The sequence below is a fragment of the Parasteatoda tepidariorum genome, chromosome 11, assembly GCF_982258835.1.
Source record: "Parasteatoda tepidariorum strain Cologne lab strain chromosome 11, Ptep-v5.0, whole genome shotgun sequence".
Lineage (NCBI taxonomy): Eukaryota > Metazoa > Arthropoda > Arachnida > Araneae > Theridiidae > Parasteatoda > Parasteatoda tepidariorum.
This window is the reverse complement of record NC_141765.1, coordinates 59,525,029-59,548,390: the sequence shown is the minus strand read 5'-3', so window position 1 is coordinate 59,548,390 and position 23,362 is coordinate 59,525,029. Positions and strand designations below refer to the sequence as shown.

General features: G+C 25.7%; 2 protein-coding genes across 2 annotated transcripts in view; one reads left to right on the top strand and one right to left on the bottom strand.

Annotated features, from left to right (window-relative positions):
- Positions 1-961: 961 nt before the first annotated feature.
- LOC107457163 (uncharacterized) overlaps positions 962-23,362 on the bottom strand; it is a 48,657-nt gene continuing 26,256 nt past the window's right edge. Inside the window, exons 12-20 of the mRNA XM_016075253.4 lie at positions 16,657-16,863; positions 12,450-12,609; positions 10,482-10,594; positions 8,996-9,130; positions 8,737-8,859; positions 8,027-8,153; positions 4,775-5,053; positions 1,764-2,218; positions 962-1,225 (exon numbers count right to left, since the gene is read on the bottom strand). Of these exons, the coding sequence (XP_015930739.3) occupies positions 1,061-1,225; positions 1,764-2,218; positions 4,775-5,053; positions 8,027-8,153; positions 8,737-8,859; positions 8,996-9,130; positions 10,482-10,594; positions 12,450-12,609; positions 16,657-16,863 (1,764 nt within the window). The 3' untranslated portion in view covers positions 962-1,060. The remainder of the gene's footprint in view (positions 1,226-1,763; positions 2,219-4,774; positions 5,054-8,026; positions 8,154-8,736; positions 8,860-8,995; positions 9,131-10,481; positions 10,595-12,449; positions 12,610-16,656; positions 16,864-23,362) is intronic.
- LOC107449551 (putative cytochrome P450 49a1) overlaps positions 21,782-23,362 on the top strand; it is a 47,818-nt gene continuing 46,237 nt past the window's right edge. The window contains exon 1 of the mRNA XM_043043969.3: positions 21,782-21,848. The gene's annotated coding sequence lies outside the window, so the exon portion shown is untranslated. The remainder of the gene's footprint in view (positions 21,849-23,362) is intronic.

Here is a 23,362-nt window from a genome sequence, read left to right as displayed (position 1 = left end):
TCAATTGCTGATTTTGAAAAAAAAGTTACAGTTCGAATGCTAAGTGTATGGCATCAGTTTAAATATTTTAATTGAGAATCTTAGGTGCTTAGATAATAAAAATTTAGGTTTCAGCAAATTTGTTAAATTAATTCCTAAGAATGTCCCTTTTAACTTTAAAAATTTATTAGTTTCCCACCATTGAACTTCTTATTTCACTGCCGTTTTTGAATAAGACTACAATACTCATGTAAAACTTATGGCCCCATTATAAACATCGATAATAGCGGAAAATATATCGATAAATATATCGAATAATGAAATGATAAAATATATTGAATGTAATTATCAATACCAGCAGGTTCTGCGGTACTTATCTTTGAAATTAATTTTAAAAATGTCTTTTGTAATGTTAAAAGTTTAGGTACGTTTCCTTCTACTTATGTATTTATTCGACTGTAATTATATTGAGCAATTTTGAAAACTGGTTGAGGTTCTTGAAGAACTTTTGAGTATGATTTTTTTCATCCATTCAAGTAATATGAGCTGCTCAGATCATTCCTTTATTTTGACACTTTTGATGATATCACCCCTTTAAAAGATTCATATAATTACAAATACTTAAAATACTACAACTAAATTATTATATTACAACTACAATAAATGACTATCAAACTCTTAAAATTCGCTGAGAGAGCTTCGATTAGGTTCCGCCCCCCAAAAGAATGGTATTTGGTTGCTAAAATTTCTTTTAGAAAGAAGTTAATTTGTTAATTAGCTATTCTATATATTTATTGATAGTCAAATTCTTATTTACCATGTATTTTTGAAAAATAAAATAGTTCAGAAAATTATATTCAGCCTCTTGAATTAATGCATTCAGGTGCTTATTCATAATGTCTTTAGTTTTGTTCAAATTTTATACAGATATTCAAAGGGCCTTATAACATTATAACACGTAACATTAATGCATAACAAGTAATAACCTTAATAAAAACTTATTTTATTGTTTGGAACACAATGAAATGCGAATGGTGATTAAAGAAAAGTAGAAAAAAGAGAGTTCTTTTATAGAAATAGATTATATTCCTAAATATGAGCAGTCAAGATTGTATTCTTCATCCAACCAAGGAACATAGGAAAAGCCATGGCATTTTGGATCCCCACGAGGATCGGTAGAATTTAAAAGTGGCTCCACAGCAGTTTCGTTATAATTGCTAATGATCTTCATCATAGACTTCACAATCTATAAGGAAAACATAATTAATTTAATAATAATTTTGATCTGACGATTGGTCTGTTAGAAATTAAATTTAAAACCTGAATTAATGTCAATCTGTAACCCTCAATTTCTTTTTAAATCACTTTAAAAGGTTTGAATAATATTTAAATTTTGAATTATGTCAAATATCTTTCTTTTAAAATTTATTTCTAATTTTTTTCTCATACAAAAGCAAATATATATATATATATATATATATATATATATATATATATATATATATATATATATATATATATATATATATATATATATATATATATATATATATATATATATATATATATATATATATATATATATATATATATATATATATATATATATATATATATATATATATATAAATAAAATCTCCCCCTCCTTAAAAATAAATAAATAAATAAAGAAGAAATTGTGTAAATAAAAAATAAATAACTAAATAATTTTTTAAATCCGTTCTTGGAACTGTTTCAAAATCCCCGAACAGTTTTTTTGTTCATTATGTTTACTTGTTACTTACTCTTGGGTATTGTGATGCTAAATTATTATATTCACAAGGATCAGCTGCAACGTTAAACAAGCATGGAGCCTCATTAGGGTCACAGCCCCCATTTCCAGAAGGCGGTGGTTGTTTACATGTCACAGAAGTATTGTTCCGCCATGAATCCGGAGTTTTTACAAGCCAGATGTTTGAGTTCTGAAAGATTTCTTTAGCTAGACTACCATTTTTAAATATCCACTCATCCATCGAAGACGGTTGATACAGTTCTTTATTTATATCTGTCCCATACCACAAATCATTTCCACCAGATTCAGTTCCATCAATCAATTTGTAATCACCTCGTCTGAGGACGGAGGTTTTACTTATTGGATCTATGTTATGCAAAATTTCAATTCTTGATGTTGGAGTGTTAGCTATTAAATCTTTCCACATGTTATAACCATCAATTTTTCCTAATTCTTTCACATCACCACCTATAAAATTAAAATATATTAACTAATATTGGAGTTAAATTTATGGATAAGTTTTGCAACATTGATCCCATAGAGCACACTCCAGATTGTTAAAGTGGTTCAAATCGTTGCTGCTCATAAGCATTTGAAAAAGTTCAATCAGTGTTATCTTAGAAGATATTCGCACATTCTCTTTTATATAAACAAATTAAGTGATAAATATTTTAGTTACAAACCATTGTTTGTTAGGGGCCATATCTTCTCGTATTGTACCCAATGGATTTTTGATAGTAATTTTATGAGTAAAAGGAAAATTCGTACAAAATATGCATTTAAAAATTAGGACTCTTTATATTTACTTTAAATTTTTCCTTATTATTTAGTTCTTAGACCGATGTAAATAACTGTAACGAATGCAATAAGATAATAATAATATTCGACATTTGAATTCCGGGGTCATTACTTTGAGTAAAAGCGCATTTTTATTATTGAAAAAATATCGCTGCAACATCCTGTCTTGGCGGCTACTGATAAAGTGTCAATAAAAATGATGAGAAAGTAGTTGTCATTTAACTAGTTCCCATACTTTTGAAACACTTTTTTTTACCTCATGTTATAAAAAAAGGTTACACGATTTCCGGGGCTCTACATTAGGACGCTCAAAAATAGGTGAAGTTCGAAAGTTCAAGTTCGACAGGCAGAATTACGTCATGCTTACAATGCAAAATTTATAATTTAAGAAAAAGTTAATATTTATAAGGGAGGACATTAGATCTAATTTTTCAGTCTTGTGAAATTTTATTCATCGAAAGTAATAAAGTAATATAGGTATTAAATAAATATTTGATTGCAAGATTCAACAATTTAAATATTCATAAACATTTTTTCTCATTCCATTAAACAATAAACAGTTAAATCCTTTTTTTCGCTGTATTTCAAAGCCCTGCAGTTCTGTTAAAATTGTTTTTAAAACTATATAGAATTTAATGCTTTGAATTTTATTCAAATAATTAAGTGATCAATGAACCCTTAATTCAATTTAAAAATTGTGGTCTGTTTTCAATGAATAAAATAAATGTTATAGATGAAAGTTAAGCTTCATTACACCACAACGTTGTAATATAGTCTGTATTATTAACCAACTATTATCATCATAACTATTTAAATTTAAGTTTTAATACTATATTTTACTCATTAAAAACATTAATAGAATATTTACGCATTAAAAAAAATATTATTCTATGGTTTTTGATTCATTTCATAAAAAAATTGAAAAAACCTAGAATTGCTAAATTATAACGGATTGAAATTTTTTTCTCATTTTGATCAGAAAAAATCAGTGTTTGGAAATACGGAGTCAAATTTTAAGTTTAAATTTTTGTTTAATAGTTAACACATGAAGCATTGTTTCGCAAGAAATTAAGAAGCGAAAAATTAAGTATTAAAATAAAAATGATAATTAAAATATTTATTTTGAAAGCACTTTGTTTTAAATATACGATAAATATAATTTTTTTTATAAATAAATATATTATTTCAGCATCATTTTTTAAAAATTAGAATCACATATTTAAATAAGTAACTATGTAAATTTTTGTGCTACCAAATAAATTTGCTTTTAGCCATTTTAATCAAACCGAATGTTTTTCGAATCTTTTTCTAAGCATTTTGACACTGAAATTAGTTTTTTTTTATTTAATGTAACTTCTGCTGATTTTTTTGTGTATCATTTCAAACCGGAAAAAAACTTTTTCACTCATTTAATATAAAGCATGAAAACAATTTCAATTATAATTCGGCAAATAATGAAATAGGTATATGTATGATGTCTATAAATATCCTTTGAACCGTAGTAGACTAAGTTCAATTTTTCTTAGAAAAATTGAATAGTACACGTGGATAGGACAACACACTCTTATTTATTTACCGCCAAAGTAAGTGAAGTGGAAAAAGTAATTTTGCTATATCTAATATGGATTCGAATTGTATAGCTTCCTATAGTATATAAAAGCGAATAAACTTAAAATTATTAAGGTAAATGAACTGCTATGGAAACTCTCAAATAATCTTCTTATAATATTTCTTTCACAAAAAAATTATATTTGACCTTAGTTTTATTTTATTTTTGTTCAGTATTTTGTTTAGTTTAAGAAAACTTGAAGTATGTGAAGGTATTTCAGAAAGTTAAGTTTTTATATAAATTGATGAAGCATTGAAATAATTTCATAACAATATATAGAATACAGTTCAGTAGAGGGGAGTTCCTGTTTATATCACTCTTTTATGGTTATAATAAAATCTCTTTTCTTCATAAGTCTACTTTCAGAAGCGTGTGAAAAAGAGAAGCAATTTTGACCATCACTTTTTTTTTCATGGACCGAAGAGCTTGTTCATCAACATCTGTAATTTTTTTCTACTAACCTTTTTAACTCTGCACAATCTATCTTTTGAATCAACAATTTATTTGATGGTTGTTTACCTTGAAGTTAAAAGAAATCTTGAAAACAACACACGTTTCAAAATATTATATAGTTTTTTTTTTTAAACAAAAACTTTCGTTATCTATGTGACAAGTACCTGCCGCTGAATATACCGTTGGTAGCCAATCAGTCACATGCATCAGATTATATGTTGTGCGTGGTTCCTTCAACCCAAGGAGTGGACTCCATATAAAACAGGGCACACGTATACCGCCTTCCCATGGTCCCCTTTTTAGGCCCCTAAAAGGCCAATTGGACTCTTTATTCAGACCTCCATTATCCGATGCAAAAATGATAATGGTGTTATTTAGAAATCCTCTTTTACTTAATGCTTCAACTGTTTTGCCAATCGATTCATCCAAAGCTGATATCATACCTGAAATTAAACATTAAAAGTTAATTCCAGAGAAGAAACTCTAGCACTGTAAAATAAAAAGTTGAATATTAACATTTAAATATAAAATATATACATTTGATTCGCAATCTTGCATTATTTTATAATTTACAATGCTGACAGCTTCAGAGATTTTTTTTCTTTAAATGTTACAAGAAAAGTTTAAAAAGTATATTTTAAATAAAAATATGCGTGTTCAAATCAGATTCATGCATTTAATTATTAATAAAAATCTTGCTTATTTCAGATATAATACTTTAAACAAGTAATAAAACTATGATCAAAGCATTAAGTAAGCGATTCAACTGGACTTTAAATAAATATTCACAAAGTCTAAATTTTTCTCAAAATAAAAATAAAAAGTTAATTTTTACCTAGATAGTATTTCAGCTGCTTATTGAATTTAAAAGAGGATATATTCTAATCTTCATTATTTGGTTTTCATTGTTATTAATAATAAAAATATAACTTACTTTTTAAAGGTCTCATATTAATTTTCTTTATATATAAGACTATATTATATTTATTAAGAACAGTAAAGGACAAATTAAAAAAATAAAAAGTTAATATTTTGAAATGTGGTTGTAGTTCATTTACTTCGCACTAGAACTGCACAATGGGCTATTGGCGACAGTCTGGGAAACATCCCTGAGGTTGATCCGAAGACATTCGATCACAGTTTTGATCCTCTGCAGAGGGGATGGCATCCCCCTTTCGGTAGCCCTACGACCTGCACTGGAAGTCGTGCACTTTACGGTTGAACAGTTTAACGAGGACCAATACAAAATATTTTGAATGAAATAAGATGTTTTAAATTTTAATTACTTTTACTCCTAATTTAATGAGGTGTAGAAGGGTGAAATTTTATTTGAATGTGATTTAAACTTCTTTTTATTTCTACTCATAGTTAGATTATGAATGAAATTAAGAATTATTAGTCATTATAAGCATTATTATTAGTTATTTGGTTTGAGAATTATTAGTCGAATCATTTGCTTGATTATTTGTTTACTGTGTTAAGTGATTTTGCTTGACTTTTAGAATATTTTTAAAAAGAAGACTCATCCAACATTATAATACTTAATTTAAGTATTCTGAAGCCATGAATTAAAAAAAACGTAGCTTATTAAGAATTATCAAATAAAACGTAACTTGGAAAACGTAACGTAACTAAACGTCGATGGAATTTAGCATTTTTCTGGTATTAATTTTATCATAACTTTATCTTCTTTCCTAAAATTATCCAGTTGAAAATAATTAGCATTTACAAAGCTGATTGTGAAATGAGCAGAAAGTTATTATTTTTTTTAAATTTATTTTTTATGGTGTGGCTGAGTAATACTTTCGTTTAAAAAAAATCAGATATTAGACATTAGGTTTTGATACTTAAGCTCAAATTATCTGCAAATCATGAACCCTTTTTCTGGTCGTGTCGTGCGAATACAAATGTTATTAAATATCCAAATCGGTTTGTGATTGTGTCATTTTTAGAAATGTTAAAATATAACTATTTGTTACTGTACAATGGTAAATTAAAATAGCAGAGAATAATGACTTTAAACATGTGGGAGACGCCAATAGACAGAATACACTTAATTTTGCGATTTGTTGCAATAAAATGAAAATTTCTCTCAAAATCAGTTAACAATTGATTAAAGCGTATGTGTATTTACATTTGCCATCCTAAATTGTAGCTGCTCCAAATGACTTCCTACGACATTTGAGGGAATTGTGATAAGGCACACAACACGCAATTATTGTCACCCAGAAATCAAATAAATGGTCTAACAGAAGAGAGATTGCTCCGAACAAAATAGCCAAAGCTGTCTTCAGGAAAAGTCAAGGCCACAATGCTTCAAGATACTCAGGATATTTTTTTTTATCAACAAGGACAGATCAATAGCAGGGCAAACTTTAAGCACCTCCTATGGTGAAATTTCATGAAAAATGCATTTAGTATAAAGAGGGGGAAAAATTTTTTTCATCCCTTAAAAATCTTCACACTCGCATTGTTGATTGTATCTGGAAACGTGGTTGAAATACGGTATTAACACCTTTCCCACCCAGTTTATTCTTAGGAATCGGCTACCTTCAATTAAAAAGAAATATTTTGCAAAAAAAAAAAAAAAAAAAAAAAAAAAAAAAAAAAAAAAAAATGAATTTCAATCGTAAATTATTTACGAAATTTAATTATCACGAAATTACTTACGAATAAAATTTAAAGGAACGTATTTTGATAAAAAAAAGAAGGAAAAAAAATATAAACTAATTTTTTATAAGCTGAAATTTTTTTTTTGGATACCATGAGTAAAACCAGAATAAAACCATTATCCAATAAATCTAAACTAGTATTTAATAAGTCATTTTTTCGCAGAGTTATCTTTCATATCTGTTTCAATATAGCTCTTATAAATTTTCCTACTGATTTTATTAATGGGACAAAAGTGGAATGAAAAAGGAAATGCAAATTAAGAAAAAAAAAGAAGAAAAAGAAGGGTATGGAGTGGATTAAGACTAATTTTTACCTTCCACCACTTTTTTTTAAAATTAAGTTAAGTATGCAATCAACTACTCGAAGTCCAAACGCTTAAAATATAGTTAAAAAATATTTTAAAGCGAAAATATTTGATTTAAAAAGTAAAATGCATGGAGCAGAGAAACGCTTCTATTTTTCTGACAAAAAAAGAAAATATATGATTTTTTTTAAGCTTAAAAAAATTATTTTTTGGATGCTATAAGTAAATCCAAAATTTTTCTCAAAAATGAGCAAAATGATTTAATACACATAAAATTTTTAGCTTTCCCATCTGAAACATTTGCACTATACAGCACAGATATACAGCAGACTTCCTGAGAAGGCCATCAATCCGGACAATCAAGGCAATGGAGAAGATATGTTTCGGTCCTTATTTATATATTAATTTTGCAGAAATGTCTGATAAATTTTGTACTTACCAGCATAAATTCGACGTTTAGGATCTTGAATCTGTGCATTTTTATATATTAATCGTAAAGGTGCTTGTAGAGGCATATAATCATTTCCTGTATGTGGTGCTAAATGAGCCATGTAGAGGAAAAGTGGCTAAAAAAGTTATATTTTAGTAAAAGTTAAACATTAAATAACACATATATTTTGTGAGTATAAATAAGAGATTCTCTTTTTTAAAAGGTATTTTTCTCTTTCGATTTTTTAAGTTATTAATTTTAAAATTTTTTGTGCAAAATTTAAATATATAGCATATAAAATATCCAATATACTAAAGCCTTGAAGAGAAACTTTTTCTAATGTATTTGTCTGCCAGTCAACCTGTTCCGCACAGACATGATTAAATGCTGAGTTTTTCAAAAAATTTTCTTATAAAAATGTTTTACAAATCCAATAATTTAAAACAATTACAAACAGGCTAGGAAATACCTTTGACCAAATACATCTACTTTGAATTGTTTTAAAGGAAGAATATAATACTTAAAATCAGTTAAGCTAAGATTTTTTTTTTTTTTTTTTTTTTAGAAATATATATATATTTTATTGTAAGTTTATTTCATTAACCTCTAAAAGCTTTTTAAGTAATTCAATTATGTAACATGGTAGCTTTTAAAAAATATTAATTCGCATTGAAAATACACGTATAAAATGTTAAATAATGTTAAAAAAAAGCCCTTACAAATGATTCATTGTGGTTTTCTATGAAGTTAACAGCTTTCTCGGTAAAAACTTCAGTTGCATAACGTCCACGCATATTTTTAACTGGAGTAGCATTATCTTGAAGATCTACACCATAAAAAAGCTAAAATAATATTAATGATTATATACTTGAAGGCCGAACATAAACTATACATTAATAAATAAATATTAATAAATAAATATTAATATATGAATATTAATAAATAAATATTAATAAATAAATATTAAAAAAATCTTACTTTGTTCATGGTTTCGCCGTATTTTTGATAGTTAGTAAAATCAAAATAATCAATTTGCTCATTATAAAATCCATAGAATGAATCAAAACCTCTATTGTTTGGAGTGAATTCTTTTTTAAAATATCCCAAATTCCACTGAAAGTATAAAAATAAAACATTGATAATGATATCAATCAATGTAAATCATAATACAATAAATAAATTTTAAAGCTGTGATCCTAAAATAATTTAGAATAACATAGTAATGATTTTGGTAAAATTAACATTAAATTATTTGTAATAATATGTGAAAAAATTTAGTAATTTTATCATGATACTTTAGAGCATGGCATAAAAGTCATTTATTCAGTTAAATTTACTTTCCAGTTTAGTAATTTTTACTGTGTGGTTATAAAAACTGTAATTTAAAAGCCAGAACAGAAGGAATTAAACTGTTACTGTATGAATGGAAAAATTATCAAATGAATCGTTCAAATGCCGTAAATTTTAGTTTTATTAACAAGAATTATGTTATTTTTTTTCATTATTTTTTTTATTTTTCTTACCAGAACCACGCAGAGTTTTATTTTTTATTTTTTTCATTACCATGCAGAACGGTAATTTTACCAGAATTTTGTTCTCTGTGAAAAAGTTAAATATCGAATTGGTTTAGCCCGTTATAGATATAGGCAATTTATTCGATTGATGTTTCAGCTTTATAGAAAAATATGAAAAGTAAATTTTGACAGTAAGTATTTCTTGTGAACTAAAAAATTAATTAATTTATTCCGTTTCTTTCCTACGGATAATTTTTACTTCAACACTTAAAAACAACATATTACAACCTTAATTTATCACAGATCGAAAGTAGAAAGTGTTTAAAAAACCAAGACTCTTGTACTCTCTCCATTTTTCTGTTCATTTTTAATGCAAATGTCATTAATGCATAACGCTTTTAGTAGAATTTATAGAGTCAATTTGCAGCACAATATTTTTAGATTTCAAATTCAGGAGCGATCCCAACTCAATTAGACAGAAACTATAATTGTAAAAATTAGGTAATTGGAGATGAAAGTGATCTGCAGATGTTATGATAATCTGCAGCACCTGAAGCCGTGCTACAGGATATCTTCTGCCAGTTGCATAATTAGTTTAGTTCACACTTTCGAATTAGCTGTTGTGTAGTAATTTAATTTAAGCGAAAATAATATTTAATACGAAAATAGATGCTATTCTAAAATACGCTACTCTTAAGTAATATTTGTTAGCAGTTAAAAATTAATCTTTAAATTATATTAATTTGCACATACAAGTTAAGAATTAAGTGCTCCAGAATGGTTTTATTTCGTAACAATATTTTTTGAAGAAAGAATTAAAGTTTTGTAATATTGTTATTCAAGTTGAAAATTTTATGAAATTTTACAATGTTTTTCATCTTTAAAGTGGATTTAGCTAAGATTTTATATTATATTATACAGTGAAGAACAAAAACAAAGTAATTACTTACTTTTCCTACCATGTATGTCAAATAATTTTTGTCTTTCAAATATTCTGGTAAGATTTTGACATCCAAAGGCAATGCTGCAACTTTTCCACTACTTATCTGAGAATGCTGAAGACCTTAAAAATATATTTTTTAAAAAATTAAGAATATTTTGAAATAAAATTTAAGTATTGGTAGTTCAGTTCCTTTTATTGAGATTAGAGATAATTGTAAAAAACGAAATAATTATCTACTGAAAACTTGCCAATCTCAATTTAAGACGGTTAAAGAAAGTGTTTTTTTCTCTAAAATTTCCTCATGAATGCTCCTTCGCTTAAAATATAAACTCTTAATGGTTCCAGGGAGTGACTTCAAATATGCCTGTTAGTGCAGACGGTATTTTAAATTACGAAATCAGACGCAAAAATATACTTTCTCTGAATAAATATACCTTTTATTCGACGTACCTGGATTCATGACCCACAGAGATAAAGGGTAGTCGCAATCTAGGAAATTTGGATCCAATTGCTTTGTCAGTAGAGAGGTTATTTAATATTTTTGTATTTCTTGCCAAATGTCAAGAAATGTTTCAGCAAATAGAAAATGCTTCGCACATAATTATAAAATTCGTTTTTGTAAAGATAACTCCATGTAAAAAGTATTTTTTGATATTTATTTATTATTTTACTCAATAATAGTCAGAAAAAGTTGGAATTGTTAAGCTCACAAATTTCTGCATAAGTTTAAATGCATAAGTATTCCTGCATAAGTTAACAATGATTTTCATGTGGCAAAAGAAAAGTGAAAGAGTGTGATTTTTATTTGGCAAAATACAAAGTATGAAAGAAATCAGATGGTCGAACACATCTGAGAAATCGAATTTCAACTATAAGTCTGAAATGATCTTTGGATAAACGAATTTTGTATTTGTGTGCAAACATTTTTCAATTCGCTTAAAAGATTCTCGACTCATATTTTCGAGACTGCGGGGGTATTCCCTATATTTTTAGGGTCAGAAATTCAAATCCGTTGTATAAAAGGTCGGTTTATTCAAAGAAAGTACGTTTTTATGTCTGATTTTGTAATTTAAAATATCGCCTTTAAATTACTATTTATATTTATAGACAACTCTCTCGAACTATTAAGATTGAGCCCTAGAAAGGGAAAATCTGATCATTAGATCAAAAGTTATTTAGGGTGCTTCCTTTCATTTCTGGGCATTCTACAGTCTATTTCTTTGAAAGAGATGTGTTAGTTTTTGTTACGAATCCTTAAATTTTTAAAGTTTGTATTTGACCATTCAAATCAAATCAAATGAATATTTTTTGTTGAGAAAAACGCAAGCACGTACCTTTTTAAAGATATAAACTATGTTGTTGTTTCAGATTCAGTTTCTGTTGATTTTAAAGTTCTGATTTTATTTTTCTCGCATACTTTTATTGAGGAGTTCTTGACATCTAAACATATTTGTATAAAGTTAAAAAGAATTTAAAGAAACACCAGTCTCCCTATCTCTCTGAATATATATATATATATATATATATATATATATATATATATATATATATATATATATATATATATATATATATATATATATATATATATATATATATATATATATATATATATATATATATATATATATATATATATATATATATATATATATATATATATATATATATATATATATATATATATATATATATATATATATATATGATCCTCTGCTCAACTTTATTAAAGAGCTGGTTTCTAAAGGTGTGTATAATCATTTAAACTCTTAATTATTTTGTTTTCAGAGAAAAATATATCAAAATTACACTATATAGGGTGCTAATTTTTTCATTAAACAATTTTCAATTAAAGAAGTTTTAATAATTTTATACTACCATAAAAACTCAATGCATCCTAAACCTTTCTTTTCTAACTTTTGTAAAACTTTTAATAAAACCTTTTCTTTAAACAAATTAATTAAAAATGGCTTACCAAGATGAATAGGGTAAAGTCCACTCATTAATGATGCTCTGGACTGAGCACAATTGTTTTCAGTATAGTAACTGTTTAATATAATAGAATTAGCAGCTAAAGCATCAATATTTGGTGTTGGAATCTGTGGAGATCCATGAAAACTGACATCATTCCAGCCCTATAAAAATTGGAACAATTGTTTGGCTAAATAATTACTTAAGGTTTATAAAATGTTTTTTAACTTAGTGAAAACTGTTCTATATCTTAACTATGCAACAGAAACGCTTTTGTGTGTAGTTATTTAAACTTTAAAAGCGTTTTTCTTATTCACGTTTTGTCAAACTTAACATTTTTTTAACATTCAACTTTCTTAGATGTTTATTTTCTTTGCTAAAACAAGCAGGCTTTATGGATTTTAAGTATTATTTTTGCCTTAAAATTGATATTTTGTTCTTTAGACAAAAAAGTACTATTTTTAAAACTTTTTATCTATCAAAAAAACTTTTTTTTAAGTTTGACCCAAAATATTTATAATGATAACCATAGCATTTCACAAAGACTCAATCTCAATAATGTTTCATTTACTAACTTGTACCACGCGTTTTTATTCAAAACGGATCATGCATTGTAAGAAACTTGGAATAAAATTACGCGGTAAAAAGTATCGGCACTCAGGATGAGTCTCTGTAATTTTTACCGTATTGAAAGTTTTGCGTGAAAGTTTTGAAGCGTTTCTGAGTGAAAGTGAGTTCCTGTACTTTTTACCGTAAGATCCATTTTTACCGCATAACTTTAAGGAACAAAAAAACTGATACACTGAAATTTTTATAGTAATATTTACTATAAAATCACTGATTCATTGTAATTGAATAAATATTACGGAAAAAATTACGGTACAAAATTTTACGGTAATAATGGATTTTAAGGTAAAATAGATTTTAAGAATGCTGCACTTAAGGTGCCAGTAATTAATACCGTAATTTGATTTGGAACTTTTTTGAGTGTGGTATTATGTAATAAAGTCTAACAATAAGACGGACGAATTAATGTTCAAAATAGCACCCTATTAAAGTTCAGAAAATTGACATTGCATCTTAAAGTTCCATTACTTTAACTAGTGTCAGTATTTCAGTATATGGATTGTTAATTTTTAAATCCAAATCTTATAACTCCCGTTTTTGAAATCCTGTGAAAACGAAACTATGAATAACTTTAAACGAATGATATCACAGATATCGTTCACTTAAAGTTATTCTTCGACACAAAATAAAAAAGTTTCCCCCTGAAACGATTTTCAAATTCAATATTTGAAGATGTCCATTTAAGATACTCTAATTAATTAACTAGAATTTAACTTATGAAATCCGACTCAGAAACGTATTTTCTCGAAATAAACATATCTTTTTTCCTGACTAATTTGCGATTTTGACCATCATGCATTAAATAAATAAGAACTATTTAAGGTGAAGACGATAGTTAGAAACTTTGGTTTAAGTTGAAGTATAATATTGTAGAAATATGCTATAATCTTAATGCGGTATCAGATTTTATCATATTTTGGTTGAAATTTAACATTTCTTAAACTTTATTACGGTATTATTTTTAAACTAAAACATAACACAGTTACGACGCTTGGGTTCATTATTATACGTCACTATAATTACGTTACGTTGGGACGTTATGTCAATGTGAAACTGAATTTTCTTAAAGTTTAGTTATATTTCCTTTTTAGATTTAAAGGTAAAAAGTTAATTCATATTAAAGAAAGGTTTTGTTTACTTTTATAAAACTTGCCACTCAGTAATAATTTCGAGCAAAAAACAATTTATTATATTTATTAATAAAATCTGAAGCTGACGAAAAACTTTTTGGTTGCTTTTATGCTCTCTGATATTGTGTAAATTTTCCTTAAAAAATCTAAAATGTTAACGAGATCATTTTAATTGTTTCTTCGATATAAAAACTTAAAAAGTTCAAGATTTAAATACTATTTCTTAAGTATTATGGTGAATAAAAATGCTTAAGAATCCTTTTCGCCTTTAAAATGAGATTAAAAATATTTTTACGACCAGTATATCTCTCTTTTTGGCTTTGTAAGCTCTCAGAACTTTCTTATTTTGAACGTATAATGTAAACGTATTTTTCTAGTTACAACATAAGTATTTTCTACTCTTATTATTAAGTCAATAGTTTTCATTAAAATTTATCTTGAAGATTATTAATTATTATTGTTGATTGTTATTAATATTTATTCTCAAAAATGTATATTTGACAACGAAATAAATGTTTGATAATATTTGATATGTTTCATAATATTGTCCTCTGTTTAAATAAAATTGATTGAATAAAAATTTGAACTAAATCTGGTAGGGAAGAGAGAAAAACAAGGCCGTAAACTGTAAAAAAATAAGGAAATAAATGAAGTAAAAAAAAGAGTTGTTAGAAATATGCTTGTTTGGATTGCAAATTATGAAATTTGCTGTAAAATATATTGAAATGACAACAAAATGGAAAAAAAGGAGAGAAAAAACACATAGTGGGGATATTTCATTGCAATCAACAGGATTTTGACGGTTCAAAAGATAAAAAAAATTCCATGTTTCCTTTTTAAATGAATAGTATTTCGTATTTTCCTTCAGTGTAACTTACCTCTTCTTGATTTAAACAGCTGCAGTTGCTGGAAGTTGAGTTGGATTAACATAGGAGGTTTAACCGTGCTAGAGGTTAGATCATCCATATATTTTTTATAGTAAAAATTGTTTAAGCTGACTAGAAGGAGATTGCAAAGCAGTATCAAGCAAAATACCATTTTGTTCCTATCAGCCTTTTGCAAGTGAAATTATACGCGATATCATTTTCACTCAGAAAAAATAAATTTTTTTGTTACGAATTTTTTCTTCTGCACAATTTGTCATTAGAGTATCTTGGAAGAAAGCTTATTTTTTGTGTACTTAAGATTAATAAACTAAAAGCCAGTATTATTTTCACTTTCTATTAATCTATGCTATTTCCATTAGTATTATTTTTACTTTCTATCTATTCTGAAATTTTTTTTATTACAAAACGTCTATTAAGGGAGATTAGAATTATTACACCAAATCCAAGAAACTAAACAAAAAAAAAAAAAAGCAAATAATAGAATTGTCTTCAGATAGTTCATTTTTCTGATACAAATTATAACTCATTTAGCAATTTTAGTTAAGATTTACTGTATTTCTTCAGTAAATAAATAAATACTTCTTTCGACACAATTATTACTCATTACATTTCTTCAGCATTTTACTGATTACTGAGTAAGTTTCAATAACTTGAATTCATATTAGACAAACCTCCAGCATAGTGATCAAACAACCTTAAGTAGAGAGGTTTCACCCTGTTTTAATCTTTCCGAAAAATTTCTGGTAAAATTTTTATTTTTATTTTCGGGGCAAAATTTTGGTAAAATTACCAAAATTTTGATAATGAAGACATTATCAAAATCATTATCATTACACAGAATTTGATTTTGAATTTGAAGATTTGATTATCATTACACAGAATTTGAATTTGATTATCATTACACAGAATGGTTATGAAATTTTTGGTAAGAAGAGATAAAAATAAAATAAAACTAAACTAAACTGAAATCAATAAAACTAAATTTAACAGTGCGCAAACCATTAATTTGGTAATTTTGCCGCTCATGCTGTAACGGTTTATCGGAGATTCTGATATTCAAAACTATAGATCATATTACAACATATTTAGTCAAAAATACAAAACTGAATAGTAAATTTAACCGAATAAATGGTTTTTGTGCTATACTCTAAGGTATCACGATAAAATTGCAAAATTTTAACACATTCACCAAATTTTATCCTATATTATAGATATTATAGAAAGATATTTTATTGTTAATTTTACTAAAATCATTACCAAAGCACTCTGTTAAAAATTACCGAGATTTTTGATTTTTCCATAGAGTCAGAAACACAATACATTTTACCATATTTTGGTAGTTTGACCATAAATTTTTCTTAGTGTCGTTAACAGATGACAAACATTAAAAAAGCTGTTAACAGATGGCAAATGTTTTAAACTGGCAAGTAATGTAAATTTAACAATTTTATTATGTTAAAAAAAATTACAAATACTTTTATAAGGAATGGGTTAAAATTTCCACGTCATCGTCAAGCTTTATTATTTGATTCTCCTATCTTTTTTAAAAATAAAAAATTGAACTTACTAAATCGTCAGCTAGTATAAAAACGATGTGAGGATTCTTATTTTCCTCGAGATATTGTTCAAGAGCTTCTTCTTCTAAGCGGTATTCTTTTTCTTCAGCTTCTTCTTTTACTTCTGCTTCTTCTTCAATGAGAGTTTCATCCTCGGCATTTGAAATGTGTAGAAATAACAAGATAAATGTTTTGATAATCAACATGTTCTTTTCAACCTAAAAATTAAAATCACTATATCATTAAATTAATTGCACTTTGCTTTGTTTTGTTGCATTATTAGTCTTTCTTAATTTCCGTAATAAGAATGAGAAATTACGGCTTTTAAGAACGTAAGATATATATATAGGTGTGTGTTACGGTGTTACGCATGCATGCCATCTTTCAGTGAAATTTTGACAAATTTAAATTCAAATAATTTTTATAACAACTTACATTTGCATCACTTTAAATGAAATTTATAGTTAATTAGCATTCTTAAATCCTTTCTTGCACATTATTATTATTTAGGAATAAAATAATCTAACCTAAGTTTTAATAATTAGGTTAATCTATATATTATATGATGAAACACGGTATTTTCTATTTAATGCATTGATACCTATTTTTTTAAAAAGTATTTTTTTTTGCAAGTAATTTATTTCAATAGTTTTTTTTAATAAAGTAGCAACATCAAGTTAAATTATACTTAATTTTGAAGCTAGAGCATTCAAAGAACTTTTTCATGATCTATTTTAAATAAATATAGTATATGGTTTTTCTCCGTTTATATATGTACATAGCACATATATTGATGGACCTATATGCAATTTTGATCATGCCTTAATGTTTCTCCAGTTACAAATTGTGAGACATAAGTAACTATCCTTGATTTTATAATCTTTTAATATACTGCCTTAGTGAATATATATTATTAAAATTTATTTCATTATCTTCATGGAGAGTTGGTTTATTATTGTTAGTTGTAGTATAAATATTATTAATGTTCTAAAGTTTATATATATAGATTATAAAGTATATTTGAACATACTAAAAAAGAATTCTGAATTAGACCTCAATAGATTATTTTTCAAAATCATTAAAATTATTTTATATTCAATATTTTTTAATTAATTCAAAGAATGGACTTACCTCTTTTTATCTAAATTCATATCCCTTCATTCGCAAACACGAAACATGTCTCGGTATCGAAATATTTACAATTCATCCAGTTCAAGAAAGTATACAGTCCAAGTTTTTTTTGTTGTAAAAAAGAAATAAAACAAAGAAAATTATGAGACGGCTTAAGCTGATTTCATAAAATATTAAGTTGTAATAACATGCAATCATTTGGCGATAATTTCACGTATTTCTAAGGTTCTCTTACGCTTTAGTGTTATCATTTCATATAGCTGAGCGATTCTTTTTGTTTCTCACCGACCTTGTAAAACAAATCAAGAAAACTTAAGAGATCGTAACTTTTTTTGTAAGCTGAAAACAATGCAACATTGAATGTATATAGTTGCTTGGGCTTATTCATTCGATGAGCTGAACGAATGGTGACATTCCGACTGACAAAAGATATTTACTACTGTTACTTAAGGAATCCAAACTTATAATTCTGATTTATTCAATTAATCAAAAGCAAATATGTGAAAGTCATTCTTTGGGAGAAAGATTTTAATATATTTAATTGCATCAACAATTTTTAACAAAACACAATTGAAGAATTGAGCGAAGGAAGGTTTTTAAGAGTATTAAATAATTTAACCTTAAAGTTTATGCGTTGATTTTTTTTTCTCTTGAAATTAATTTCCATTAAAAAAAAAGTGAAGTTAAAAAAATAAAATAAAAACTTAAGTTGAAAATTTTTTTATTCAGCTAATTTTTAGCGTTATTCGAACTTCAAGTACACAAGTTCAAAGTTTTTGCTCATTTATACAAATGCTTTATCTTGTCTAATTCATATGTGGGGATCTAAAATTAATTTTGCTCCCAGAGTTGTCATTTTTCTAAATGACATTTGTGGTATATTTTTTTTGAAATGTACAAGCTTGAAAACGTTATATGTAACAGGAAGTCATGTAAATGTTGCAAACTTCTAGAAGAGTTACGGCACATCATCAGGATCAAAATTGTATAGGAACCCACGTTCGAAAATGTCATGGTAAGCAGTAAGGGGCTTTTCCGCAATATGACGTGCTCAGAAGCACACGAAGAAGCAGCTCTTGATAGGGTAAGAGCCCCTAGCGGTGCATGACGACATTGGGACCTCATACAATTTTAATCTCGATGATGCTTCCAAACTCATCCATAAGTTTGTCACAATATTTGTGCGACTCTCTGATAGCGTTTTTAAACTTTTTTTCATTTTGACAAAAAAAAAAAAAAAAAAAAAAAAAAAAACTAATATCACAGTAGAAAAAAAAAACTGAAGCATGGAGAAGGAAACTAATTGCAGGTTTGAAATCAGTGATATGAAACTTTCATGCAACAGAAAACAAAAAATAATTTGTTCCTCAGTTTTAGAGATGTTAAATCGATATCTGAGTTACTATTATTATTATTTGCTCAATCATGTTTTTGCGAGTGACCTAAAAAGAGAAAATTAAACCGATATCATTTGTTCATTAAAGATTTTTCGAAAAAAATATTAAATTATTAATTTGGTAGGAAAAGTATGCTTAAAATAGTAAAAAATAAGCCAAAAAGTGTAAAAAAATTAAATAAATAAATAAATAAAGGTTAAATTCCTTCTTTTATCCATATAACGCAAAGAAAAATTAATACAGAAAATTAACAAAAATGGAAACTTTATATTTTCTTGCTTTAAATGAATCTCTTGCTTTTAATTTCCTCTAGTTAATGAATTCTTATAGGCTTATTGATTTAAAGTTAGCAAAATCAATATAATAAGAATGATCACACATGCCATTTCTAGTGCAGATATGAGAGTAAGACGTAAACGAGAAAAAAAGTATTATAACAATTTTATTTCTGATTTGCTTGGGGGAAAGGTAAAATATCCTTGTTTGTTAAGTTTCAAGTTAGAGTGATCGAGCAAAACTTATATAGTAAGCAAGTTTAAAACAGTAATTTCAGTTGGCTCTGTCCCTCAAATAAATTTAACTCAAGATGAGAAGATTCGTTTTATCTCGAATCAAAATATGAGATCAAAAATAAGTTAAAAAATTAACTCAAGTTAAGTTAATTTCACACGTATATTTTGAGAGAAACTTCACTGAATCTCTCAGTTTAATGTTTATTAGTGAATATATAGCAAATAAATTTTGGTGGTTATTTGAGTTGGCTTTAAATCTTTTAATTAGGAATATTTTTAACATTTGCGTAGATAACATTTGCTTCCACGCGCAGTATGTCAAATGTATTCACTTTCTGATTCACTTTTTTGTATTCACTTTCGATGTTTACAATTGGCAAACTTAAAACCAAACAACCTGAACAACTTTCGATACAATGGTCGCAGTTTCATAAATTCGATCATATATTACACATCATGAGGCTCACACGTAATATATCTCATTTAATTAGACATAGCAATTAATATGAAACTAGACACGAAAAAGTACTTTCTCTTACATAAATATTCAAGCTAAGTTTTTTTTAAAATTTTAGTGCAACTTTAGTTTTGATCCCTTCATCCCCCTCCCCGAAAAAAAAACACCGATAAAATTTGAAAGAAAAAAAATAATGGCTTTACCTAATGGCTTTACCTAAATGCCTTACCTAAATATGTTAATATGTTTTTTAGGTAAAGCCATTATGCTTCTAATGGCTTTACCTAAAGAACATATTCTGAAAATTTCTACAAAATCAAATATGTCAAGTATCCAACCTCGCCTGATTTGCCCAATATTTATAGAAACTGAATCTTGAGTCTTACAGGTTTAAAGAAGAATACTAATTAAATTATTCACAATTATATCCGAGCAAAAATAATTGTCGAATGAATATCATGACAATTACTTAAATCATGGTTTATCTCAAATGCAATGTTTCACATTTAAACAATTTTGAGAATTGCTTGATTGAAATATTGAAGAACATGGAAAATCATTGAAACTATTGAAAAAATCAGTACTAAGTTATAAATTATTTTGGCTATAATTAATAATTAAGTTATAATTAATAATTAAGTTATAATTAATAATTAAGTTATAATTAATAAAATAAGTTATAATTAATTTTAGTTCGTAAGTTGTAAAAAAAACTATTTAGCTAAGTTGAAAAGTTGATCAAAAATAATGCAATAAAATTAATTTATTATTAAAAATGGTTTTCTATTAAATGTTTGTTCACTATAGAAATTTCTTATGCGATATGTATATATAGATGTGTTTATATACAAAATATATATTATTGTCTAGTTCTTTTCCTACATGGTTTTGCATAATTTTTATATTTTCAGCTAATATATTTGTTAAAATTCATATCTTCATCAATGTTATAATATAATATGCAATTTTAAATAAAATACTTTCCTTGTTTAATAATAAATAACTATATAAATATATTTTTCATGGAATTATCTATGGTTGGCCCGTTTTGTAATTAGTTGTGTTCGAATTTCTAAGTAAATTAATTTTCAGTTTTTCTTAATTGTTATATTTTGAAGAGACTTTCGAACCATGAACATTATGACACAGTAGAAACTGATTATTGACCACAAATTACTCCCATTAATTTTTTTTAAAAATTTTATTGACAAATTAAAGTATTAAACTCAATTACTCTGTTTAAAGTAATATCAACAATCGAAATCAATTTGTTTATTGATTAATGAACCAAAACTTAAACTTTTTACAGTTCTTGGTATTTTCCATACATGCTTTGGGTCACTGTCCGATTTTCTTCAAGCAATTGGTTGTTTATTGAAACATTCACATCCGAAACATTAGGGGTCATAATTTTTTAAAGTTTTTTCTCCAATCATGAACTTACAATAGGTAAAATGGTAGCATCTTAAAGTATATTTTAACTCGTGCGTAAAAAAGTTAGCCCACGAGAGGTGAAGGACTCACCCCCATTGGGGAGGGGGATTGAAATACCTGACTTAACTGACTTGATGTGATTGGTTTGTAGGGTCCATCCCCTTCTGCATGACACAGTTTGAGTATAAATGCAGGTCCTTTTTGTTTTCTAAATCAGAAAAAGTTGATCCAAGCTGAGGTTTCAACTTATCTCAGATTCAACACCCATTGAGGTAAATATGGTTTTGTTTATACACATTATTGCTTTTATACATTTTGTCAGAGAGATTTTTCGGCATACATTTGTGAAATTAAATTAAAATGTTATTTTATTTTTGTAATCATCACCTTAAAGAAAAATTATCTATCTATCTATCTATCTATCTATCCATATATATATATATATATATATATATATATATATATATATATATATATATATATATATATATATATATATATATATATATGGTATTATATATATATATATATATATATATATATATATATATATATATATATATATATATATATATATATATATATATATGGTATTATATATATATATATATATATATATATATATATATATATATATATATATATATATATATATATATATGGTATTATATATATATATATATATATATATATATATATATATATATATATATATATATATATATATATATATATATATATATATATATATATATATATATATATATATATATATATATATATATATATATATATATATATATATATATGGTATTATATATATATATATATATATATATATATATATATATATATATATATATATATATATATATATATATATATATATATATATATATATATATATATATATATATATATATATATATATATATATATATATATATATATATATATATATATATATATATATATATATATATATATATAATAAAATACGTTATTTGGTTTGAATATTTTTTTACATATATAAAAATATAAAAAAGAATAAACAGATGATTCTTAGTTGCAAAATATTTTTCTAATTTTCTTTTGATAGTTTGATACTAAAATCTATTCATCGATAAAAAGTTGATTTGTTATCATCGTACACATTTGTAATGTTACATTAAAATATATTATTTGATTTAATTTCATAATTTTTTAAGTAATTATTCAAATAAAAAGTTAATTTGTTATTACTGTATACATGTGTAATGCTAAATTGAAATATATTATTTTATTTAATTTCATAATTTTTTGTATCAAAATGCTTTTAATTGTTTCTAAAAATTTAACAAAGTTACCTGAATTTTATAGTTTATTTTTCATAAATTCTTTCAACCTTTGGCTGTATCATATTACTTTAAAGATATACGTAAATCTTTTAAGAGACAGAAACTGTGATTCAGAAAAAAACTGTGATGTATTTAGTTCATATAAACCATTATAAATCATTATTATAAAAATATATTTCGAATTTCTTAAGTCATTTGTGCTTAGTTGATTTTAAGAGAATTCTCAAATAAATAAGGAATCCAATTCTAAGATATATTCTTTATTTAAATCCAATTAATGCTAAATTAATATTCGCATTAATGTTATATGTAAGGGTATAATTGGAAACTTTTTACTGGTATGAATTGTAGTATTTAATTTTTATTACCATTTGTGTGCCACACGGATAATATTTTACTGTTACATCATGTTACTAATGAGTATGAGTTACTGTAATGTCTTACATAGG